At 34.1% G+C, this 27454-nt stretch overlaps 2 protein-coding genes across 3 annotated transcripts in view; one reads left to right on the forward strand and one right to left on the reverse strand.

The window, feature by feature from the left end:
• Lkb1 (Lkb1 kinase) overlaps positions 1-10872 on the reverse strand; it is an 18640-nt gene extending 7768 nt beyond the window's left edge. Inside the window, exons 1-7 of one of the 2 annotated variants that reach the window (XM_071588188.1) lie at positions 10468-10872; positions 10182-10355; positions 9738-9870; positions 9102-9238; positions 6157-6345; positions 5373-5578; positions 831-914 (exon numbers count right to left, since the gene is read on the reverse strand). In XM_071588188.1, coding sequence (XP_071444289.1) covers positions 831-914; positions 5373-5578; positions 6157-6345; positions 9102-9238; positions 9738-9870; positions 10182-10355; positions 10468-10805 — 1261 coding nt within the window. In that variant the 5' untranslated portion in view covers positions 10806-10872. The remainder of the gene's footprint in view (positions 1-830; positions 915-5372; positions 5579-6156; positions 6346-9101; positions 9239-9737; positions 9871-10181; positions 10356-10467) is intronic. The other variant, XM_071588189.1, reaches the window with a different exon arrangement.
• A 63-nt stretch (positions 10873-10935) lies between these two features.
• LOC139691069 (sorting nexin-7-like) lies at positions 10936-26293 on the forward strand. Its single transcript, XM_071588801.1, has 9 exons — positions 10936-11064; positions 11179-11334; positions 13190-13300; positions 13566-13730; positions 19439-19658; positions 20122-20354; positions 20689-20970; positions 21290-21424; positions 22617-26293. The coding sequence occupies exons 1-9, from the start codon at positions 10936-10938 to the stop codon at positions 22746-22748; spliced, it is 1563 nt and encodes a 520-aa protein (XP_071444902.1). The 3' UTR covers positions 22749-26293.
• Positions 26294-27454: the final 1161 nt, after the last annotated feature.

Below are 27454 nucleotides of genomic sequence, written 5' to 3' on the forward strand. Positions count from 1 at the left end.
TTGGTGCTGTGCTCATGCCTATGATTACTTTGTAATAATGACACCAATGACCTAAGCTGTTAGGCACATCCCCAAACAAAAGCAACTTTGTGATATTGTATGCATGTCAACAAATATCACTCCTCTAAAGTCATTAGAAATTTACAGTGTAAGAAGAAGCCTTGGTAGTTTAACCAGCAAAGGAACTTGGTCGGAAATTGAAGGACCTAAGGTTGACTTTCTACGTAGGCAAATCATTTTTCCAATGAAAAATTTCTCATATGGATGGTACTTGACAACTCCACGGAGAACTACCACACATTGATCACTTATGGGATGCTATGTTGTAAATTGATAATTTTACATGGTTGGGGCCCTGATACGAACTAAATTGCCTGCCATATATGACCTCACAATCCTAAGGCTCTGACTATTACATAGATTCTGCCTATGGTTGGTCTCAGGTATTCAACATCTCCGTATCTATTTATTGGATTACATTTTGTCTTAGATTCTTCATTCAATATTTTAACTTCCATTTCTACAAGGTACTGTGATATGTTGATGCACACATTACATATACCAATATTCACAGATTATCACTCTGAACAAAAAGTTTCTCCTCTAAGGATAAATCTGTAGGGAGAAGGTTAAGCAACTTCCAATGAGCATTTAAATATCTCACTCATTATTTTGACTGATGAGAAAATATGATTATTATCTTTTCAATGTACAGGGAGGTTTTCAGCGAGATACCTGGGTATTTAACTCTAGCCAGATGAGGATTTAAATATGTGCAAGATTTAAAAACAGCCTAACACTACTAAGCAAGAGAGAGACATTTTTCTTACCGAATGTTATTTGCTGCAGGGAACATATACTGTCTATCAATCTTTTTATAAAATCACCAGTTTTTGGAGCATGCGACATTAGTTCTAAAAATAAAACCAGAATAAAGCTGAAATATATTAATTTTCATGTGAATAGGTCAGAAATAAATATGTTAAGGAAAGTTTTAAAGAATCTGTATACTTCTAAATAAAACAATGTAATAGATTGCAATTTCACATTTTCCATCTCTAATGCCTTTATACATTTCTTAACCTATTATGACAAAGGGTTAGTATAGTCCTTGATTCATGAGTTTTATCAACTCTTTAAGGCAAGATATTCCACACGAGACTTTAAGTGGCAAGATGGCTGGAAAAATTTGACACCTAAGGAGTCAGAATAATTAGAACTTGAATCACAGAAGTAATAGCCCCGCAGTCATAGTTCTAGACCAGGATATCATACTAAAATCACAAACACATGCACGTACATGAGAAGTTACATGAAACTATAAGGGTATTATTTCACTTTTACAAAATTACTCATACTAGAACTTTGGAATGCCTACATCAATGATATACTTCGTAGGACTTATCTCCCAAATACCAGAACTTCAAGTTATTTCAACTGATTTGAGTAAAGTTTACAAGCTTACAAGCCCCATTTTCTATTTTCATAACTTTCCTAATCTTCCATAAATTCTAGCCCTTCAATTATGCTATTTCCTAGTACTTCTCAAAAATAAATATTTAATTCAATGTAAGTATTAATAAACAACCATCAGATAAGTAATCTGACAACTTTGTTGCATTGCGTATGACCTATAGCATGGCAGATCAAACCAAATCCAAAATATGGTTCATCATCATTTTCATTGATTATTGCCAGGATTTGCCAACCAGCCTTTTAAGCTATTCTGTTGACTGGCAATTTTTCATCCTTTCTAAGTAGCTTATTCTGATGTCTTTCATTATTTGCTTTCAATAATTCTCAGTGAACAGGCTTCCAAGACTCTCTATATAGATGGCTCAAAATTAAATTCATAATTCAGGAACTAGTTTCTTCCATGCATGTTAAAACACCGGTATAGTTGAATGGCAACACATGTTTGTGCCAGGGCTATTCATTGTATGGGTATATGATTTCTCATATAAAGCATTAATTTCACCCTTATGATCAGGCCTTTATTTAAAAATATGAGCCACTGCCATGGCAAAATATTATTCATAAAGTATAGGCATGCACTGGTAACTGGGGCCTGAGTCATGTACTAATCCAAAAGAGGCATCCTAAGGAATGTATCTTTTCTGTAACCTAGAGACCACAGGCATCACTAAAGAAAATACTTAAATGTATTTGAGGATTTTACATACACACCAACCAACCTTGGCTTTTGAGTATCGCTGATTAATATTTAAGCAAAGTCCATTTTTGGGGTTTTGGAAGGGGAGAGTTACAGATGATGCCAAAACAATTATGAAATTCTTATGAAGTTGACAGAATAATATAAACTACATATTTTGGAACTTTAAAATGGAATATTACACCATCTCTATGGTGCTTTTTAGATCATGCCATTAATATTTATTAAGGATTATTCTTGCATGTGTTTCCTTTATATCATAAAGATGCTCCATTTTTTTGCTTTATCTTTAGCTTTAATAAAACTTCACTCTTGAGAGTTCAAATTTTCAGGGTCCATGAAGGTGAAATTTCATGTTTCTCAACTTTGATTTGACTTTGAGTGGACACGACCATGCTGTATTAATGTGAAAAGGATCTTTAACCATTATTAAATAGCAATTTCTGTTTCTTGTCTGACTTCATTTCCTATTCTAAAGTAAAATTCATGCCCCTCCTCAGATTTTGATATTTTTCCTAACTTCTAGAACAACCAACACTTATTTTATATTCCAGTATTTCCTTTTTCAAGACTTCCTTCTGCTGGTATCCAATATTCATCACATCACATCTTGCCATTATTCTTTGAAGCATATTGTGCACCACCATTTTTCATTTATTTTTCTTAATGTAATGCTTTACTTAGGTTACTGAACCACAAATTCTTTTGCAGCCACTTCTTTTTCCATTTAAAAATGTAAGATGAATTTTATTTTGCATTAAATTATGGTCATATAATCAATTTCCCTAATTTAGCCTTTCAAATTCTTGACTCAATTCCTTAGCAGGAGACTTAGTAATTGTATCAATCAATCTGGAATCTTTCCATGCCCATATGAGTATTCCAGATAGATCTCCTATATTATTGATTTTGAAACATGCTTGCAATACCTATTTTCTATTGTACACATTCATTTAATATTTTTTGTCATTAAATTTCTTGATCGTAACTTCATGATGTCTAGAAATTTTCGGTCCAGTCAATTAAGATTACATTTTCTCCTTATTTACATATTTCGATATTTTGGGACATAATCATGCATTTTCTACAGCTGTAATATGTTTTAGGCATTTAAATGTGTACCAATGCATTGCCCATGGACTTCATTGGTATTTTCATCATGACTAATTTTTCATCATAATGCAGGAAGCACCAAATTAATACTGTAGAACTCTTCCACAGCATTACTCCTGATCATTACCCTTCCATTTACATTTTTGAGTAGACTCTATTGTAGATGACACACCACATAATCAAAAATGAATCACACATACACCAGATGAAAAATCTTTCGAATTGCCCTTACTTGGAGATCTGAATGAGTCAAAAGTTAAGCGCTGAAATATTTCATCCAGTAAGGTTGCCTCAAGTCTCTTATTCAATGGTGAAAAGCAGAACAGGTGTATAAGAACTGATTATCCTTTCTCGTAATAATGAGGTGGTTTCTGGTTCCCTTTCAAATTGGAGTAATGCAGTCATTAAAATAACATTAAGTATGTCTGCAGAAAATGTATTACTGTCTATACCACTTGGCTTCCACCAATTGCTCATATGAAGGACAACAACTGCTCCCTCCTTCAGGTGACTTCAGATGGTTGATACTAACTGGTTGATGACAGCTACTGGCCCAGTCACACCATTCATTACCTTTGGGTTTTGTAACAATTTTAGGCCATATTACCCTATGGTAGACCCTCACATTCACATAAATACCACTGCTCTAAACCCACTACCAATTATTAGTTGATTTCAACAGCTCATACACATTTATTAAATGATGCTGGGCTATAAGATGAACTTGTATTATCTAGATCAACTAACTTCTATACAGATGAAGATTCTCAATCCCCTAACTGGTAGATGCACTCAATGGTTTTCTACGCATTTACAAGAGAAATATGTTCAAAGAAAAGGTAATGAGATAGGCGATATTAAATTAGCATGATTCTTCCTGTTTTGAAGCTAAATAAAGAGGGATTGTATACATGTTCTTATTGGCTAGCTGACCTATCATTCATAACTACACAGAAAAAAGTACCTCAAGACATATTTCAGTTGTTGTAATTTCAGAAAAGTTCTATGCTCCTCACGATTTTTCTTAAAAATAATATGAAAGAGATTGAATGAGGAATATAATATTTTTACTGTACCTAGTATGTATGCATATTGCAATTACTGCTGTTCAATATATGTAAATAAAATCATAAAATTACATATAAACAATACCAGGAAAGTTAGTGACACTACAAACTAAGCTAGAGAATAGTTATTATTACATTAGTACCTTCAGAGTGAAAATGGAATGAAAGAATAAATATTCTTCCATGAATTTTTTCAACAAAAAAAGGACTTTTTGCTTATCTATTTTATGCGCCCATTATTTGTATATTACTATGAACCCATTCCAATCTTAACATTTCAGCATTACTCTTAGTTATATTATTTTGATGAATACTATTAAAATTCAGCACATATATTTCTTGATCACAGTCTCCTTGGAATTATTAATTAAATTGAAATTAAATACAAAATTCAATTTTGGAATCATTTGTTGATAATAATTACAATAACAGTGACTAAGAAAATGGTAAAACTGTTTTAATGCTGTATTGGATTAGTTTTTACCATAACATTTTTTATAATAGACATTTAAATTTTAAGGCACAAGAATGGAAATATTATTACATGAATTCATTGAATCATATATCTTATATACTTATTATTTATATACTGAGAATTTTATTAATTGTGAAATTTCAGAAAACACTTAATTGGAACAAATGTACAAATTTAGACGATGTATAATAATGAGAATTGCATAGTATTATAATGCACATGAGTGTGTTATTGCTAAAACGGTTCATTGATATCCATCTTCGATATGGTTGCATTATAAGATGGATCCGTATTATCTATATCAACAGAAAAATTATCATGAAATCAAAATAACAGCAATGTAAAATGATTTAAATTATAAGTTTTGGCACAGCTATAAATCACATTCAGCAAGACAAATTTGAAAGAATTTTAATGTGTCATTCATGAATAAACTGAACACCTATGTGAATCTCTCCTCTGAAAATTTATCACACCAACAATTTCATGATTTCACCCATTAACAAATCTTATAAGAATATGGAAATAAACTTGGATAACCAACCATGCTGATGGGGTGTGAGATGCTGTGCAGGTTCAAAAGTTCTGCATATTTCCTCGTCAATATCCTCCATCTCTAGAAGGGATACCTCATCCCTATAGTGAAATTGGTGCAAGTATGGAAGCACAGTCATCGGGTTTACCTCATCTCCTCTAAGAGGTGGGACAGGCACCCACTCAAGTGACCTTGGTGGTTTCCTCGTGAACCAGCTTAAACAAAAGGGCAATTACATTGTTTAAGTCAATGGTTGTTACTGAATGCAGAGATTCTAGCTGAATTCATAAACAATTATACTACATCACCTAATTTTTAAACCTCTGAAAATTGTAACATCTCCACTAGTTCATTTAAAAATCTCAGGCAGTTCATGTATGTAAATGCATGTCTTTTCTCATTCACACATGCTAAATTTAACTGTGCTCATGAACCTGAGAGGCAAGGGTCAACTATGATGAAAAACATAGGTCAGGAATTTCAGGCTAATATTACTAAATGCAGAATTGGACACGTCTTTAACTGATTATTTCATTTCATGAGCTTTCAAAATTATGGACACATGAGATATGAGAGACCTACTGGTAATTATAATGACATTTCTTATAACTTAAACTCTTTTTTTCTTGATCAATGTTCAGCGCAGTGATCTCAATATTTTTAATCCTATAATACAATCACAATACTTGATTTCATAAACAACCCACGGCCCAATTTGCAGCCTTCTAATTGAGACAATAAATCTCAGCTGAACAACTTGAAAAAGTGCTGACAGTAGAAATGGGATACTCACAGGTGATGACGTATCTGGTGCAAACAGTATCTTTCCTTTGGATCCTTTTTAAGCATTCCTTTTAGGAGAGATCTTAATAGTTCATCATCTAAATCTTCAGGAATGGTAAAATCCCCTTTCCCAATTTTTTCATATAAACGGTAAATGTTATCACCCTCAAAAGGATATTTACCAGTGGTAATGTTGTACCTATAATAAAGAGTCAAATATTTCTAAAAAAATACTCAAATATTGGTACATAAAAATTCATGTCACATGCTTGCTGAACTCATCAAATCACCAACTAAGTCACCAACTTGTAACTAAACAGTGCGTTTGAATTTATTTATTAAGCATTAGTCCGAAAACAGCACATTTTGGCCTTTAAATTGCACTATTATCAATGATAACAATGGTCACATTTACAAACACCCAAGCCCTTGGTGGAGGAAAGCCCTTTCTGGTGGGAATCGAACCCGTGACCCTTGGAATGGCAGATGAGGACGTTACCCTGCCGCCACCATGGTCGGCAATATGTATATCACAAAATTGTTGGTCCTGCATAGAACCAACTGATATTATGGTGAAGATTACAGATGCCTAGGGCAAAAGTACACACTGAGGATTCTTAATTTTACAGGGGCTCACAATTCCTCAAAATCACTCACTCTATCAAGTTCTTGTTATTACCAATGGCAATTTTATAATTATTTATCAGCTAATGCCAATGACCGTCATGGCAGAAGCACAAATATATCAACCATGAAACTATTATCTAATATCTTTATACCACAGACATCAACCTGAAAAATGGTTTGATAGGGAAGGGTAGAGCTCACTAAATACCGAGTCAAACGGCATTTGAAATTCACATACACATTAGAACCGTACGGTAGCCATTTTCTTTCCATTGCCACCTATAGTTTCCTTGCAAGAGCTGGTACTTGAAATATCACTTAGCTTGGGTGAAGTGAGGGTGCCTAGAGGCATCCACAAGAATTGAACTCGGGCCCTTCAGTCAGTAATAACAACGTAACATAACATATTGTAATAACAACGATCATTTCCAATGGTCAACCTTGGGGACTTTGCTAGTTAATAGTGATGAGCATGGTACATCATTTCTGGAAGTTATACATCACAACTCAAAATGGATATGTGATACTAATGAAAATGCAATAATGTTGCAACTACTAAAGTTTGGACATTTTATTTGTTAATACACTTTCTACAATGTCTTACGACACGGATGATGTTGTTGCATGGTGTTTGTAACTGTAATACTCCTGTGAAATTATGTACCAAGTACATTTTCTTATGTGATGATATATTAATATGTATTTTCCATACAATTTCAATTTATATGCAGAAAACCATTAAACTAAAAAACTCACACGTGAAATGGGGAAACATAGGCTTATTTCGTTTCAGATCATTCAGATCTAAACTACTGATTGACACTTTTATAAATTCTATCATCTTACACTAACCTAGGTTTTTCAAATATTGTCTATTGGCTAGTGGTGACCAAAGCTCTAATTAAGGTGAAAAGGTAAATCTAAACCAATGAACAAAAATCTAAAGACAAGACAGAATATTTTTCTGTAGGTCAAAATGGTTCCCTGTATCCATCACCATTTGGTGCAAATAACGCAGCAAGTTTTTCATCAGACAGGAGGTTATAGAAGTCATTTCATCTCATTTAAATTAATTATATTGATGCTACTCCTTTAAGAATCTTCTTTGGACCATGATTTGAACTTTGGCAGCTCATTCATAAATCTTTTCCACTAAACCATGTGAACTTTTCCACTAAACCATCACAACATTTCTAATCTGCAACTGATATAATCAACTTTTGTCTTAATTAAGTCTCACTCATGCTGCTTCTCTGATATTAAGCACTTTATCCTGATGCACATCTCTACCGAAAAAAAGTCATCAAATAGGGCAGTCAGTGACTCCAGAATTTTAATGGGCAATGTTGGTGTAGCAATCTGACTGAAATAAAGCCCCCAGAAAACAAACAACTCAACAAAAGTGCATGCTCCCAAAAATTATGCATAAGCAGGATATGGCGGTGGAAAATGTGCACTGGGCCGTAAAACATTGGGGTAATTTAATGATTTCCAGGTATATTGCAGATGTAAATCACTAATATCAATTGATATACAACATGAACATATATGAAATGAAAAATGCAGGCCTTACTGTTACCAATTGACTTTAAATATAAATAATAAGTTACTAAATGTATTTTGGGCAAAGCTCCTAATACATGCATAGATACTCAGAAGCTTATTTTTCACATCTGGGTTCAACCGTACATATTTTGAGTTGAGAAGATGGAATTACTACATTCATTATCATTACTCCCACTATATGTTAGAAATTATAGCTGTAAGTTAATTCTATTTCACGCATACCAGATTAGGTTTTGTTAATGAATTATTTGGCACTATCATTAACTTTAACAGAAGAAAAATAAACTTTTATCCATTTTAATAGAGGGAGAAGTAAACCACATTCATTTTAGAGGGATTTTTACTATTATAGGAAGTCTGCCACAGATGGAATGTAATGCTTATGGAGTGCGTTCACACGCAGTTATACCAAAATTGACTACACAAATAGAGAAAATATATTCAAAGAATGAGTTAAAACTACATTATTGATGCTTGAAATCATTTTTCTTTGCTGCAGGTGTACTAAAGTTGGGAATTGGAGAGTGGTAATTTTTTCAAGAGTCATGTAAAGTGAGAAATTAAAGCATATTCCTAATGCATATTGGAAAACATCAGATTAAAAAGCTCTGTATAATGTACATGCAGCTTTAGTAACGTCATAAATTTACCAGAAGGTCATTTTCAATGGTATATAGAATAAACTCATACATATATGAATGAATGAGCATAAACTTGTAAATACTTCATCGCAATGTTAATAATATAGAGATGATTACTTACAGCGTTACTCCACTGCTCCAAATATCAACCTTGAAACCTGAGAATGATTCAAGACCATTTGCTATCTCAGGGGCCTGAAATGCAGGCGAACCCTGACCTGTATGACAAGTATCTTCTTCAGCAAACATGTCCAGCATCTGTAAGGTAACAAAAGTAAATAAGAGTCCAGATTATACTCCGATTCTCAGGAAAGTCATTAGCGAGCAAATATTTAAACAAATTTTAAACAAACCGATTGAGCAAATTTTTTTAAAACAATGGCATGCAGGCAATGGAAATGGACATAAGGCAGGTAATGGCATGCAATTAATCACATTCACGAGTTAAATTTGCTAATTATCATACCAACAAAAAAATAATTAAAAATCAACAGATTATGAGAATAAAAAGCAGGGTAGCACTTGATGACAACATCGGCCTTTACATTAAAACCATATAGGTATATACTATCTACAGAATTTTCTCAAGCTGAATATCATTTTCAGAAAATCCTATCAGAAATTAAATTACTATGGGTAACTTTACGTTAATGATGAAATCAAAATCGATTTTATAACAGCAAAATAATTCTGCAACATTATATTGGACAATATTGTGAAGGCATGATTAAGGTAGGGCCAAAGAGTTGGGACCTACCTCTGCTACACCAAGATCTGAGATCTTCAAAGTTCCATCCAAACTGAGTAATAAATTTCCGGGTTTTATGTCTTTATGGACAACACCTTGGCTGTGCAGGTACTCGAGGCCATCAACTAATTGACAGAAGTAACTGTGGACATTTAAGTTAAATGTAGTTAGAAATATAAATAATAGCATAAGGCGTCATAGATGCCGATGACTGAAGAAGATAAAATATGCAGATGGGATGAGCGACATATATTAACGAATTAAAAAATCTTAGATAGTTGTACATCAACAACAGTCAATGGACTTGATATAGAATCGCTCAAAATTTGCCCAATATAATCTTTAAACAAAATGACTTGATATTCATAAAATCGTCTAATGATTAAAATTACATGGAGTAGATAGTGAACAGGGGGATAGTTGCCATAATATAGCTTCAATAGTATTCCTTACCCATGGGCTTGCCATATTGGTAACTTTTTATGGGGAGTACTTTCCAACATTTCCTGCAACACACCAACGCAATATTCCAGCACCATGTACATTTTCTGCTTTTCCTCATTGTTAAAAACGTCAACCAGACCAATAACATTCCTATGCCTCAACCTTTTTAGCAACTGGATTTCCCTAGGGTTAAGGAATGACCAAGAGTTTAAATTGCGACGACAAAGTTACGACACTAAATAAACTCAAATTTAATTAAGAGTAAATGAACGAGTACCACTCTATTAATTCGTACCTTTGAACATTCTGTTCGCCATTTGGAATCCTCCTCAGTTTCCTTTTCTTCAAGATTTTAACAGCTCTCCGACAGAGTGTTTCTGAATCTAATAATTCTTTTACTTTACCGTAGCTACCTTCTCCAAGTAGTTCGCCCATTACATACTTTCCAATTATTTTACATCTTTTCTTTTTTGCTTGATATATAATTTGATCAGAATTCACTCTATGGAAAAACATCCCCTCGGGATCGTCATCGTTCAACCAAGCCACAGGTTCCAAATCACTAAAAATTGCAGTCGTAGCTACATCTTCGTCCGATTTATTTTCTTCTCCCACTGATGTATCCTGTTCCATTTCTTAGGGATGTACCAATGACAACCCTCATCTATCACAATACCGGTATATTGACAACCATCTTGCTTCGATCCTATTCTTCCAGATATAAAATAAAAGAAGGACGTTAGTGCATAACTATTGAATAAGAATGGCGGATGACGGGGAGACAGCTGTATTGGAAGTTTCCGCAGAAATTAAACCTTCCCCTCTTTTGAGTCAAAATAGTGGAGATAATGATACAATTTCCCGTTGGAGTAATTCTGTTGAAGGATCCGTTGTGAGTATATCTTGGAATTTTGTTTTGAATATTAAAACATCAATTTAATAAATGGGATTCAACGATTTATATAAATGAGCATAATGCTGTTTGTATTTTTAAAAATGTTTTTAGGTGGCCTCACCTTCGATAGAGAGTTTTTCAACATTGCCCGATCAAGAAGGATCAGAATTTGGCATAGATACGAGAGATTTACAAGTTAGGGTGGATAACCCACAAAAACATCTCAACACTCTAGAAACCTTCATAACATTCCGAATTACCACCAGAGTAAGTGTATTTGGCAGGCAGACACCCTATTTTTTATTTCAATTTATATAATTTATAATATATTTTTTAGTGTTTTTATCCTGTGAAAATTCACGCACTGGGCAGTTCATGATGATGTGTTCTTAGAAAGCGAGGAAGTATCCGATTTTATGAATGGTGTTTACATGTTCGTACACAATTAACTGGGAATTCCAATTTATCTTTTAAGGTATTGTCTGCGTCGAGGGAAGAGCTAAATATTTCGTTCATTATGATAGTTGACCGGTTAGTCTATATGTTTGACTACTGTATATATATCTGGCAATATAATATCATAATTTCATTTGCTATAAAGCCCCGAGAGACCTTTGCTTCCATTCGTGTACCAATTTTGAGGCTGCAGTATCATTTGCTGTCACAATAAGTAAAGGAAGGAAAGTTAGAAAGAAAATTTTAGAATTAAAAGGATTAATTTCCAGCAATATGAATACATTCAGTGGCCAGGCCTACTCTTGGTGTTTCCTGATCCAATCTAAGAGGGAAGGTTGCACGATATGTATTTGGGGGATGATCAAAACACTCTTTCATTCAACCTTAAAAATGATAATTATTCTCATGAAAAGCCATAAGAGAAGAGTCCCCAGAAAATTGGAGAGCGGATGTTGGCTTCTAGCAATTTATATATGTGCTGAATGTTCAGAAATGTCTTAGGTCAGCTCGCACAATGGAAGTTTTGGCTGTCCAATAAATGGATTGATAATGGTTGGAAGGTGATGGGGCAGTAGAAACCTACTAGCTACTACTGTCACCCCTTGAATGACCATATATCCTGCTAACACACTAACAGATTCTGGCCATCCACATGCTGTGTGCTATTTTGTGTCATGAAACGGGAAAAAAATTTCAATGTGCATCTTCTTAAAGTAGATAAAGTGATAAATGATTTAGGTGCAAACATGTCACACCCTCCTCTTTTCTGTTGTCATTGTAAAAGGATACTCTTACCTTCCTTTTTCTCCCACTCATGCTTGGAATTAGTTTTTGTGACAATACTTAGTTTAAAAATATCATAATACTAAAGAACTCAATTGTTTAGCTGAGGTAGTTGCCAAAAAAAAATTTGAATCTTATTATAAAAATTATGTTTCCAGTAAAAATGGTTGAAGGAATAGGTAGTGTTGAGCAAGCCTGCTAATAGATTAGGGATCCAGTCATTGGGTATTATCAGTATATTTTTCTTTGTCATTGCTAGTTCTAATATTTGAAACAGCTATTCGACCATCAGCAGTATAACTGATTACAAAAAAATATGTTTTTCTATTGGTAGAAGCGTTGCATAGAAATTGATTGATGAAAAGCCTTATACCTGTTATATTGCCTGAATACATAGTAGTATTGCTGATCAAATTGACCATCTTGAAAATGTTGGTGAGATTGCTGTCCCATGTTTTTATTTCCTAGTAGTAGTTTGTAATGGTGAACTTCTAAATTAAAATAATTCTGCCATTATTATAGGATAAAAACTGAAAAATCTAAAGGTATAATTTGTGATTTCCTCAGTAAAATAATGAATGAAAAAATGATGTATATATCCAGACCTAAATTATGCCTCCACCAATTTTGTCATATTTCTCAGTTAAATTTTGTATCTCTACCTACATCATAATTGAGCACAAACATGGATTCCCTTTCTCCCTGTCGTGAAATTCTGTTAAGGAAAATGATTGTATCCATGTATTTGTTATTGTACATGTGTGTTGATCACAATGAAATCTCTTGTTTGTACAATTGAAAACCCTCATATTTTGGGGATTTACATAATAGATTGTGGAACAAGTAACTTCATGCTATATTAAGAAATTATTTTGTCTTACAGACATCCCGTGCAGAGTATGAAGAAACTGAATATATAGTGAGGAGACGCTACAATGACTTCGTTTGGCTGAGACAAAAACTAGTGGAAGATTTTCCTACGCATTTGATTCCGGTGAGGTTTTTTTTGGATGGAAAATTAGGAAATTGTGGGCTTTGATCTCTTGTAAATGACTCTATCCATTGAAGGAATTATTTACTAATATATGTAGTTATTTTCATGATTTTAAATATTATTTGCCATAAAAATTGAGCATCTGATCAGTTAAATTATTGTCATCTTATTGAGACTCATTCAAAAAAAGTCTTTCATGATTTGGTACGTGTGTTTTTAGTTTAACTTTTATGTATTGATTTGTTTGTTTTTGGATCATTTGCAGCCGCTTCCTGAAAAGCATTCACTCCTTGGACAGTTGGATCGCTACTCCAGGGATTTTGTTTTTGCAAGAATGGCATTGCTTCATCGATTCCTGAATAGAGTAGCAGATCATCCTGTTCTAAGCTGCCATCATTCAGTTCGCTCTTTCTTGACTGCCAAGCCCTCAGTGAGTCCCTTCAGACAATATTTATCATTTGTTTGTGGTTGTTGGTTTATCACTTTCATAAGTGGGATGCCTTATCATTCAGTAATTAAAAATTCGAAGTGACTATTCCAAATTGGTGATTATTAATTAGAGGTATGCCTGCAGTGTTTTTTCCTTTAGCATATCAAATAATAGTTTGAACAAACAAACAAAACTTAATCAATTTTTAATGGATAACTTAGGAATTAGCCAACTTTTTCCATCAGAGTTTAGATTTTCCATACTGTTAATGATTAGCTTAAATGTTACCTCATGAGATTCAGGTGGGAGTAATCCTTACAGAAATAGGCTGGTTTCATGAAAATGCCCAATATTATGGCTGCCAAGCACATCACTATTTTTACCAAAAGCAGTATAACTTTTAATGACCAATACTGTTAGTCCTTACTTTATAATATGAATCTATTCATAGGACTGATTTTAAAGAGAAACTGATTTTTAATGAGTTCAATAATATGTTTGTTTTCTTTAATGCATTCTGGGTGATTCATTTGGTTCTCCAGTGTGCTTTTATATATGTCGGTCTAGTGAAAAATAATGTGGTAGTAATTGATATAATGCTTAATGCCTGTTAAATTAATGAATAATGCCATGATAGTATATCCTATTCTTGTGAATGGTTACATGAAAACTCCCAACCCCTATCTTGCCAGCAAACTTTGTCCTTGTAGGAGCTCACTAATTCTTTGCATAGCTTAGTTTGCTTCAAAACCTTCCCATTCAACCTATGTACAGATTGTTGAAAAAGAGATGGCAAATAGAATGAGAGGTGGTAGATTTTGCAATTTTAAACACATTTCCTCTCTATGATACTTGTTGAAATAGCTCAGTAGTTACACAGTTATGTCAATAAAAAAATTGATTTGGATTGGTGGATTTGATAGGTAGAGATCACCTCGTACTGAGTCCATGTGCATGAGAAATTTTCACATCAGAATAGGGAGGACTGTTCCTTCCCCTGTACTGCCTGTGATTCCTCGGAAAGATCTTCTTCCTGAAAAATCTTACAGCTTGGACGAAGCTGAGGGTGCCCAGAGGCATCAACAGGAATCATTTCTGGGCCCTCCTGTTAGTAGCCCAGTGCCAACACCACCCCTCTTTTAGGATAGATACAGAAATCCTCAGAAAGTTCTTATTTTTCCATCATATATTTGTGATTTCAGGGATATGAAAAGGTATTCATATATACAATCAAATTTCCTTTCCAATGATATTAATATTTTGGCTGTAACATGAATTGTGAATGGTGAAAAGATATTTCTGACCAATGTAGGTTTGCATGCACCTAGTTAAGACTATCGCACTCAATTGGATGTTATGAGAGACACAGAGATGTCAACCATGGTAAAAAGAACAAATAATCACTGTGAACAAATTTAAACAAGCAATGTTACTAATAATTTTACCTAATATGCATTTGTAAAAATGTTTTTCCTCAATTGCCTATCATATTTACCCTAAAAATAAAAGGGTACAGTGAAATAAGCATTGTTTTTGTGGGAATTACCCAGCCAAGGGAAACGCTTTATTGAAGCTTTATTCGCCTTAATATAATAGACATAATGAGAATCAAATCTTTACCCCTCTTAAGTGCTGCATTCTGCCAGCATTACTAGCGAAAAGTGCCGAGGGCAATTTTAGTCAAATTTATTATCTGAGGGAAAAAAATATTTTGAAGACATTTTTAAAGATATCAACGTGCAGGTTTTTATTGTATAGTTACTGAATTATGTAACATTTAAAAATTAAAAGTACAGCTTATTACAAAAGAATTATAATTGTTTTAGTCTACAAAGTAGGAACAATTTTTTTAGCAATAAAAATTTGATTTTAATAAGCAATAGTTTTACATTTTTAGTAACATTTTTTTGAAAACACTTTTTTCATAACAAAATTAACTAAAAAGACATATGGAAAAAATTATGACAAAAATAATTACTTTTCAGTGGTATAACTTTCTGTCTGCCTCTGCAAAGTCACATTTTGTTGAAAAGTCTGTCCTTACAGGTGTTGGCGGATCGTTCATCTAACATATATGGCTGACTAAACAAATGCTTTGCACGCATTTTTTTTACAATGTATGCACAATGGTCATGACTTTTTTCTCTCCCGGCCATTTATTCCACAACAAGCTACATAATTCTTTACCTTTATACCTGTGAGTTGCTCCAGTCCAGCATTTTATCTACCCACATGAGGAGATATGTAAAACTTCGTCTCACCAAAGCATTCCATCTCTAGACCCTCAATGATGTTTTTAGTGTATTGATGCCTTGTCATCATTGCCAGTGGACTATTTTCTTTATATATGGTGAAAGAAAAAATAAAAACGTACCTATTTTCTTGAAATCGTGCTTGATTCAACTGCACGTGACAGAATACATCCAAAATTTTATGTATAGTAAGTCAAGAAGAGGCCAATTCCTTGCTTGCTAACCAGTTCCCAGTGTTCACAAAAGAACAGAATGTCAGGAATGGCTATCTAACGGATTTCTAACAGGGAAATTTTGCATCTTGCACGCTGACTGTTTATATGCATTATGGACGAAGAAGCTGCCCCATATAGCAACTTGTTGTTAGTCCAATATGCTTCGAGTCTTGAACCACATTTTGAGGTGGTCAGGAAGCACCATTTTCCACTGTAGCATCATGAGGAAACAAATTGACTGACTAAAACAACCATTGGGCAAAGATTGGGATTCTCCAATTTGCCAAAATAATTGGATTGAGTTCCAACTTCTAATAACTGGTAGAAACTCTTACCATGAATCTTATTACATGAAATTCATTTTAGATCAAATACTGTCTTAAGATGCTAATGGGGAGTTGATCCATCCTTTGTGTTTTATTTTGACGCTTGGTTTTGAACCAGTTTTTCACATCCTTTTCTACCTGTAATCATAATGATACATGAAGAGTCTAAGACTGACTTTATAACCACACCCTGTATCATCATGGCATTAGTGGGTAGCAATGGTGCTGTTATCACTGTAGTCAATCTAAATACATGTATATTGCAGCACAGGTACTCAGGTTATAGATCTGTGTACCAGGTACACATTCCTCTTTTTATCTCAGGCCTACATAAAAGGCACTTGGGAAATTGGGTCATTCTTTTGACACACCCTTCTTGTTCTTCTTTAGCCAAAGATAAGGTCTTTGGGGCCATCACTTCTTAGCCAAGGCCATTGAGTAAACTATCAAGTTACCCCTTCTCTCAACATTGTGTTAAGTTTGCTTACTTCCTCACCCTGATTCCTTAGTTTTGTCGTTTCAGTATTTTTTCATGAGAAACATCCTTATTCTATTGTTTGTAATTTTTGCATCATTTACATTGCTGCAAACGTTAGTCATTGCAATTCCAGTAATATATGTACATTTTCATGTTAGAAATAATTTATGTGACATCCCTCTGTTATTGAGTGTAATGCATTCGTCCATTGCCAATGTTAAAATGAAGAGGGCATGAACTATTGCATGCAAGTTTATAAGGTGGCTATTCTATAGGCGATATTGATTTTTTGTGGCACTCTATGACTAATATTTTGGTCAACTAGGTGACCATCAACCGAAGTGAGAACTTGATATTGGGGAAGACAATGGTGATGAAGTACTGCCCATGGTCAAGTGAGTGTGCTCAAGTGGAAAGAGGTATGGGAGGCAGTGGGGGAAAGATTTCTTGGCGTAGAGCAAAGGAGGCGAGACTAGAAATGGGAATAGGAGAGAAAGTGAGGGAGATGTGGTGGCCATTGCATTGCATGTGTATCAGTGTTATCAGCTCTAACCTTGGAAAATTGCATCGACAGAGGAGAAACTGCCAAATGAAAACGTTTCCTGCATCCTTTCGCAATGTGTCCCTCACACAAAAAGAACAGTTTCTCTTTACCCAAACATCTTGCTACCCGACTCCTCTTATCTCTCTCAATGGTTCCAAATTCCTGCTGCATGTGCAAACCTCCGCAGATTGCACCACTCTCAACCCATTGTGCCACACTTCCACATTTACTGTAGATGCACCAAGAGATTATTATGTTTTTCATATATGGACATACTTGCATTTTGGCTTTATATCATCATGCTATGTATGGTGGTGTGTACTTACATGGATTCCATGTACTTACATGGAAAATTCTAACAATATTCTTTCTTCAACCTACCCTTGTTTGCTGTTTATAAATAAATATTATTTATCATTAAGGCAACATTCTGTAAAATAGACCTTCTCTAAATACAATTAGAAAAGAAATATAAATGTACATAATATGCATTAATAGGCAAAATATTTATCCCATATTTATGTAAATTTATGAATATTATGGGGGTCATAGTAGTCCAGGGTTGGACTATGGTCCGGGTTTGATTCCTGTGCAAGCCTCTCTGGTCACCTCCAGCTCCACCCAAGCTTTGTGATTTTTTGGGTACCAGGTCTTCCTAGGAAAACAAAGCTGGGACAGGGAAAGGGACTGGCCCTCCTACCCTGATCTGTGAATTTCACATGCTGTCTGGCCAAGTACTGGGTGAACTCTACCATCACCTACCAAACCGACCTTAGGGTTTATTACTGTGTTTATGATTTTTTATGTATATTGTGTGTATATCCATGTACTTGCAGCTGATGCATATTAAATGAAAAAATATGCAAACCTACTTTACATAAAAGACCTAGAAGTGTATAGTGGGCAGAGGATGGAAATAGTAAATCTTCCCTTAAAGTTATTCCTTATGACACAATTTTATGCATTTCAGCAGTGCAATCTAACTGTAATTTTTTGTGAAAATGGATGGTATGATAAAAATAATCCATCTTTCACGTTACTGACTGAATTTTTCTGTCATTTATTTATTTTAAAACATTGTTCACTAACTGCAGTGGCGCCATTTTACAGTGAGAAATATAACAAATATGAAAGAGGACAAAAGACAATAACAGCATAACAATAACAACGAGAACCAAGCATGGACAGGGGAAAATTTTAATTTACTGAAAGGTGGGATAAAGCTTGGGTGGTGAAGTTGCTGCATGATAAGTTAAAGGGGTCGACAGTGTGAGGGAGTGAATTTAGAAGAGAGGAGAGGCGAAATAACAGTGAGCGCTTGGTGAGAGATATTCTAGGAATAGGCAGATGGAGTAGGGAGTGGGTGCGGGTGGATCGGGTTGGTATCCTGAAGTTGAAGAAAGATAGCAGTTCAGGGCAGTCAACAGCCGAGTTTATGGTGTTGTAGAGGAGTTTAATATCAGCTTTAAGTCTGCAGCTATGGGGACTAGAAATGGATAGGGAAGACAGAACAGCATTTGAGGACATATTGGGGTAATGTGGGACTCGGTGTTTGACTATTTTGGCAAAGAAGTTAGAGATGCAATCAAGGGATTTAAGGTTAGTTGGGGATGAGGTGGACCAAATGGGGGAGCAATATGATATGATGGGAAGGACAATTATTGAGAAGTATGAATGGAGTGCAATGGGATCTTTAATTTCGGTGAAGCGGTAAAGAAGGCCTAGTAGGGACATTGCTTTATTTAAGTATATTAAGTATAAAAGAATTATGTCATATGTTATGTCATATTAAGTATAAAAGAATTATGGAGTCTGTGATGATAGTTCACTTTTAATTTCCAGGATATTTAATATTATGTTATGATTTTTTTCTTTTAAATTTGTTCCTGATAGGAATTTTCGATTATAAGAAAGACAAAACGGCAAGATGGGTCTGGGGGTGGAGGGTTCCTGGGCCGCTTCTCTGACTCCATTCATAATCTTGCAAATGTATATTTGGCTCGAGAGAGGGCTCCTCCGGAGTTTGAACGTGTGAGTGAATATGTGGCCAGTCTTGGAGATAAACTAGCCAATGTAGACAAAGTTGGAGCACGAATCCACAAGGAGAGGTTAGGTAAGTGTAAACTCGTGCAAGCATTGCTCTATGAAATTATCATAAGTTGAAATTTTAATTTCAAGTATTAATTGAGGCTATCTATGAAATAGAATTACTTCATGAGAATTTATAAAAGGACCGATTGAGCCATTAATGTACCATTCAATTTTAGTATTTAGCATGTAATTTATGCCTTATAGGAAAAACTTCATTTGCTTCCGAAGGGCTAATGCCTTATGGGAAACTGAAGGATTCATTGAAAAGATTAAATTCTATTTTATGGATCAATCTTGAGAAAATGCTGCAAGTTCTCTTCATGCATTGAGAACATTAAGTTGCATAATGAGTCTCAAATTTTTAAAGGTCTCCGTGGCTCTCCACAATTTGCAATTAGTAATGCTAATTAATTAATGATTACTATTTTGTTGCACATGTTAGAAAACTCACATTTCATCTTGATATTGTAAATACTCATGGGCAGAACACCTGAATGGATTGCAGCAGCTTCATCCCATTTTAAGCCTTTGGGCAGCATCTGAAGCAGAACCTGATAGCAGTCATGGTGAGGCTGGGACTAAAGTCGGTGGCCTTGGAGTTGCATTATCAGCAGTATCATCTGCTGTTGAGAGGGCTGCAAAAGCTGAACGTTCAGCGACTGCAGCCCATTCAACACTTGTAGCGAGGCCCCTTAGGGAATACCTGTTATATATTGAGGTATGATTGCTCAAGCAGTTCCTATTTTTAAAACTTAATGGATAAAGGTTGATGGATGTGTTGGACGATAGAAACATATTAACATATGAAACTAATGCTTAGAAAATTCAGTTAAACTCAATTGCATGTTAAAAGAGGAAGGTGTTCCGTCATAAAAATATTCCTTTCCCAAAGATCGATTGACAATTTTTGTCTCATATTAAGAAATATTACCATCCATGATTCTTAAGTGTTTTTCTTTAAACTTCTGTTCCTTTTCTCTCAATGAGCATAAAATATGCATTTTTTCCCTCTCCATTTCTGGACTTTCATGCATACATTTTTGTGCTTGTAGGCAGTCAAAGAGGCCCTAGCTCGAAGAGATGCAGTGCAGGCCACATATGAGGCATATGTGGATGAACTAAAGAGGAAGAGAGCTGAACGAGGTCTGCTGCAGCAGCAGGTGGGGGATTTGAGTGGAGATTTGGGTGAGGCCCAAGGTGGTTGTGCTCCCCAGGTTCGAGCTGGTGCCCCATTTCAACTAGGTTCTGGACTTTGGAAGAGTGCTGGCGAAGCAAGAGAAGAGAAGCTTCGTCGTCTGAGCACAACCATTCCAGAATTAGTGCAGCAGGTTGAGGTGTGTATAAGATCTATCCTTGGAGCAATTCTCTATTATATTCCATATTCTTAGAAACATGATTATGTGAAGTCTATCTAATCCAAAATCTTCCTTAGACAATAGACTACCAAATAGTAATAATTATGTGTGTCTTCTGTCTCTTACATTTTTACATATCAGGACTTCTGAAGAATATGCTTACATAAATTTTTGGCAATGAAGCAGGTGGTTATTAGGTTCTAAAACACTGCACATTGCTGTCAGTTGTGGCCTGACTTTTGACTGATGCTCTTGTTTTTGCTATGATTTGTTGTAATTGAATACAATTCTCTGATAGGATTATCAAGATAAAATGGAATGTGCTAATGAAAACTTGAGGGCAGATCTAGAGCGCTGGCATCTAGAAAAGAAAGATGATCTTAAACAACTATTTATTGGCTTGGCTAAGCAGCAAATGCAACTATATCAAGAGGTAAATATTATAAATGATATGTATTTATTTGTTTTGAAATAATTTAATTTTGATTCCATTGGGAGGCAAGAAAAGTTATTTAAATGTATGTTACTAATGTAGAGTTCACAAGTTTAAATGTGGAGCAAATGGAAGTAAATTAAAAGCAATGGAAGTAAAGAAATGAATATTGAAGCAAGGATATCAAAGGAAAATAAGTTGAGATGGGCGAATAATAATATTTCAACTTGAAAACCTAATTGAATTAAGTGTCGCTACATGTAAATGGCATTTACGTGTAGTATTTATATTGGCATCTATAATTAAAATAAGAACTATGTACTTTCCTCAAGTTTATTGTGGTTGTGTCACTTGTCACAAGTTGAAGGTGTGTCATTTGCTATGACTTGAAAAGTGCATTTGATTACTTACTATGTTTTTATAAATAATATGTTATTAACTGAATCATAAATTCAAAATTTCACCATTTCAAAGAATAAGTTTTGGTCCACACTCTGCCTTTCTTTGTACATTTATTGAAGCCTTGACATAATTTTTATAGTTTGAGTGATCAAATTTCTTATGTGTTTTTTGTCATGACAATCCATTTAAAATGAAATTTACTTAACAGTATGCCACTGAAATGAATCTTAATCTAGCTTTTTGCCCACATTTTATGCTAACTATTTATTCATATGATCAAAAAGCTTATTTCAACTTCATATAAACTTCACTGGGGAGTGGAAATTTTTGGATTATTGAAAAATGTGATGGCCCTTATAAAGTGGTGGTAATTATAGTCATATTGCCTGAATTTCTAAGTAACAATGCTAAATACATAAATCACTTGCACTGAAAAGAATGAATTACGAAATACCTAGTTTAATAATTTAAAAAGTGATGTAAAATTATTGAAATGCTAGACTAAAATGTAGATCCAAAATATATGTTGTTTGATGCAGAAACTGCGTGGTATCAGTAATTAATCATTAGCTATTCTATTTCTTAATTTATTAGTGGTGCATTGGGAAGAATTTTCATCAAATAAAGTAAGCATTAGGAAAGAGGTTTTTATGAAAAATGCAGAAATTATATTTTAATAATGTTTCTGTCATAAAATAATGTACTAATGCATAATACAAGCCTTGTTTGCAAGTGATTATTTAGACTCATATCCTCTACATTTAGTGCTGTTTCTAACTTTTATTTTTAGTTTCTCAGTGCCTGGGAAGATGCTTTGCCAGTGATAAAGGGAGCATCATCATCTAGTCCGGTAGATGGTGGTTCAGGATTAGAATCTACATCTGCGGAATTTTTGGATCCCCCATCTCAAATTAGCAGCTGACTTCCTTTATGGATGTGCTTGCTCAAATTGCACACTATATCATTAATGTTATGTGCTATATGTCCATGTATTACTCTATGCTTGGAGACAATATCTGAGCCAAAAATTCCAGTTCAGCCTGTTTACCAACATGGTTCAAATGAGATTTTCTTTTGATTTGTAGTTGCGTTTACATCTGGGTGAGTTTTGAAGGGAAAGATGATAACGAAGGTAATGCAGATTTAAACTTCGAGTTTCAAGTTGACTTCATTGATATTTTGTTAAAGAGATTTATTTTTGTTAATGTTACTTGTTTATTTATTATTCAATATTTTTTTATGTAATTTACTTTACTTTAAATTATCGTTTTCGTATTTGACATATCATCATCAAAATTCATTATTTTTTCTAATCCAACACCATGAGCTCAACATGCTTTTATTTTAGGTATGCATACATACTTAGGCAATCAATAGGAGTACAGGCCAAACTCAGGAATTCTGAGGCTATGCCCATCTAAAGTCATTTGTTGGGTTAGAAAAGCATTTTTTCTTTTGGAAAAATATTACATTTTTTCTCAACTTGATATCCTCATTTTCATTGAATTCCATTAATTTGTGTTTCTTGTCTTTTTATGTATTTTGATTACATTCCCATTTGTTAATTTATTGAATAGGGATCTTATTTTGCGTCTTTTAAAGGGCACATCATCTGTGACCTCAAATTGCTTGAGTATGATGTGTTAAGTAGCAACTTATTAATCACAAAAAAGTTAGTTAAAGCAAAGAACTGAACGTACTGAAACATTTGAAAAAGTTTATGATTTACAAATCACTTAAAAATATCAATCACCTTCAGCCATTCCATTAAAGAATAATTGTATTTTTCAAATGTGTCTCAAACATTTTTGGCTGTGCTATGAAAGTCTCGATACTTTTATCAAGTGCAATTCAGAATCAATACATGCATAGGGGCTTTTGTTCTTTTTCAAGCTCTGAAATGTGTTATGTATATTGAACTTTCTGGATTGTATTTATGTCTCAGGAAATTGTACTTATATTTATTTTCACTGAATGCTTAAGGATATATCTACTCAGCTTATGATAATATATATTAATTATATATAATTATTAAACTTTTTAAGAATTATTCCACCTTTTTCTTCCTTGCTGTTATGAATAATGCTTTGGCAAGCATCCATTCTTAGGCCAAGTAGTATTTCTTACATACAGATCTGAAAAGCCAGGCTTTTGCATGAGAATGTGCATGATCATCTATTTCAATAAGGCTGTTGCTTGAATAAATATGATCAGTAGATTGACCTAAGCATACTACCTGAGATATTGTCAAATATTAGATTGTTTGTTCAGAATTTTATCTATCGGTTTTTACTCTTGCTCTCATTGTGTCTGTACTTGCTTTCACATGAATTGCGTAACTAATGACAATAGATTGTGCAGGAAAATAATAATAACTAATTTTTCAATTTTTATCCTGAAATTTCATCTCAAGCTTGATATACGCTATATTTATTTGCTCAGAATGCTTAGGACTGTATTTTTTTATAAAATATGGTCAGATCTAAACTTTTGGATATGCATTTTAAATGAAGGTTGTAAGGATAGTTGCATGAATGGTATCACATATCTTGTGGCCATATGCTTGTTGGTTTTCGAGAAAAAGATGTGATTTAACTCACCTATTTATTGATATGTAAATAGGTTCTGTATGGATATATTTTGATAAAAAGCTGGTAGATGAAAAATGGAATTGTGGAGCAAATGCATTACCACTGCCAGGCTAATCGACTGAAGTGTGCTAAGTAGAAGTAATGATATGGGCACTTTCTACTAACTGCCAAGCTAGTCATGCTTAGAGATCCTTTTCAAGGTATAAGATCTATGGCTTTGCAAAGAATACTTGCTTTTTGAGTACTCTGTTAATTCCATATCACACAAAATTGAAACAATTTACTTCAGAATCATCTGGCAAAAACATACATGTACTTTCATATCTGTTCATGTTTTTTGAACATAGTTGCCCCTGGATTTTAAATGACTAACCGGTTTCTATAAAATTTACTAGTTATGCTAAAGATTTCTTGGACAGAAATGCAGTGGAAGTTTCAAATTTCTTTGACATTCCAATTTAAATGTGATTTAGGAACAATAGAATTATGAGAAAGATTCTAGAAATTCCATTTGACCAGAGACAGCCCTTAAGGCATTTATATTTTTCAATTTATGATGGTCAACAATATTCTTCAAAGGTATTATAATTGGGTATTGGAATTTGTAAAAGATAAATTGAGATCTTGCCAACTTTATTTGGATGATCAGTGAAGAGGAGGTGGTAACCTAAAGAATAATGCACTTGAAATATTCAGTAAGTGCATGGCTGAATGGGGTTTCTCTTGAGTGAAAGTAAGAGTGTGTAATGCAATTCCTGATTATGCTAAACATAGCAAAGTGATCATTATTTTCAGATCTTTCCTGAGCTTCTTCATTCTCCACTAGTATATAAACTATGCCATATTATTTATAAAGCTTAATTGTGTGAATTGCTATGTATTTTGGAAATGGGTCAAAAAATGAACAATACAGGGAAATCTTATGAATTCGTCCATGTTGATTAAGTTTTTTGTGCCTAGTCAGTTTTGCATGTGCAATATGACCAAGAATTTATAAAATTAATGTGGTAGTTTAGGGTATTTTGAATAGTTGAATAAATGCCTACTTAAATTTGCCAATAGAATTCCAAATTGCTTTTATGATGGCTACATCATAACTCAGAATATTTAAACATTTTGCAATATGAAAGGTGTTGAAGGATTATGGATTTGACACCATAATTTGGGATGTGGTGGTATGCTGTATTTTTGGATATGGTGATGAGGTGGAATCTCTTAATGGTGGTGGTATTTGATGCCCAAGAAATAAAAAGTACAGAGGAGTTATTGAGTTTCAGCACTTGCGTGTTCTAACTGAGGTGATAAGGTAACTGTGTAATATTGTAAGATGGTACCACATTTTATACTTTATTATGAACACTTGGTTAAACTCACATGGATAAAACATTTACCACGATAAAGATGTTTGTGCTTAAATAATTCAAATATTAGCTTTAGAGTTAACTGGTACTATTAATCTATCACAATGGAAACCATTTCTGTAAAACATGAAACATTTCATTCACTTTTCATTTTTACTAGATTTTGTTTTTTAGAGTCACGGCTTTGGTTGCTTGAACGGTCACATTTATACTATGGTAAAAATAAATAAAAGTTTGTAAATTTGTGGTAAAGCTTGTTACTTGCTCTTGCCCTGGCCAACTCTTGTGTATGACTGCTCAGCTTGGAATTATGTATTGGGTCCATATCAGTCAAGATTTGCTATGTATGCATGATGTAATTTTAATGCATTTTCTATCATGACATTGAAGCTGTACTAAATTTTACTGGAAATATGTAGGTAAATGCTGTTGTAATGTCTAAATGTAAATGTATTATTGGGTCCAAGTCATATGGTTAACAGTTTATGTATAATTCTTCCCTGTGGAAATTACATGTACACAAAGCAAAAATTTGTTTAATTTCTAAAGATTCTGGATGTATAGATCTTACAACCATTGAACAATCCATATTATTTTTATTAAAAATTACATGTGCAGATAGAGAACTTCAGATGGCACACAAACCACAAGTAAACGTTTAAATGTTCATATTTAAATTCTGTAACCACTTTTTTTGCGTACAGAGTGAAGCTTTTTTTGGAAAGGTTATCACTATGGAATGTATAAAAATATGAAAGGCCACTGCTCGAAACAATCGCTGAATTCAAAAGTGTGTGCTTTGTACTCTTATCTAAACAGGGACAATGCAAACAGACAAAATTGATGCCATGACGAGGTTGTTAGGTCTCCAGATTTTGATATAATGTATGCTGAGAGATATTATCTGCTGGAAAAGGAGTTATGCTGTATAATCATAGTTTTATGCAGTTGAAAGGACTGGCAAATAAACGAGTTAGTAAAATACTACCTTGATCAAAAAGTTCCCGGAATAACCACCGTGTGGCGCTCCCATCGTTCCGATTTGAGTTCTGTTTTGTTTGTTAAATTGGTACATCTGTTGTTGATATTCCCTTTAAATCTTAGTGTCATAACTTGACATTTGCAAAAGTTACGGTCGGTTTTCGGTATGTCCATCAGTGCTTCCTGCGATTTTTCCATTACTTCCTCTCGGCTGCTAAAACGCGTTCCCCGTAATGGTTTTTTAACTCGATTGAACAGAAAGAAGTCACAGGGAGCCAAATCAGGTGAATTCGGTGGCTGTTGAATGGTATTTGTTGCATTTTTCGTCAAAAAATTACGAATAATGATAGCACTGTGCGACGGTGCGTTATCATGGTGCAAAATCCACGAGTTTTCTGCCCACATTTCTGGTCTCTTTCGGCGAATTGCTTCACGCAAACGTCTCATAACGCCCAAATAATACTCTTTGTTTACTGTCTGGCCTTCTGGCAAAAATTCATGATGCACTACACCGTTGTAATCCATGAAAACCGTCAGCATTGCCTTCTTTTTTGACTGAAAACGACGTGGTTTTTTTGGTCTCGGCTCATTTGGTGAACGCCATTCACTTGCCTGATGTCTGGATTGCGTGTCGTACTCATAAACCCACGTCTCGTCTCCAGTAATGATCCTTTTGATGAATGTGGGATCGGATT

This window comes from Hetaerina americana, unplaced genomic scaffold (assembly GCF_022747635.1).
Source record: "Hetaerina americana unplaced genomic scaffold, ioHetAmer1.1.p SCAF_3, whole genome shotgun sequence".
Lineage (NCBI taxonomy): Eukaryota > Metazoa > Arthropoda > Insecta > Odonata > Calopterygidae > Hetaerina > Hetaerina americana.

Coding starts and splice junctions, on each gene's coding strand:
- LOC139691069 (XM_071588801.1), top strand. CDS start 10,936: ATGGCGGATGACGGGGAGACAGCTGTATTGGAAGTTTCCGCAGAAATT. Junction 11,335..13,189: donor CATTCCGAATTACCACCAGA/GTAAGTGTATTT, acceptor TTTGTCTTACAG/ACATCCCGTGCAGAGTATGA. Junction 13,731..19,438: donor TCTTGACTGCCAAGCCCTCA/GTGAGTCCCTTC, acceptor TGTTCCTGATAG/GAATTTTCGATTATAAGAAA.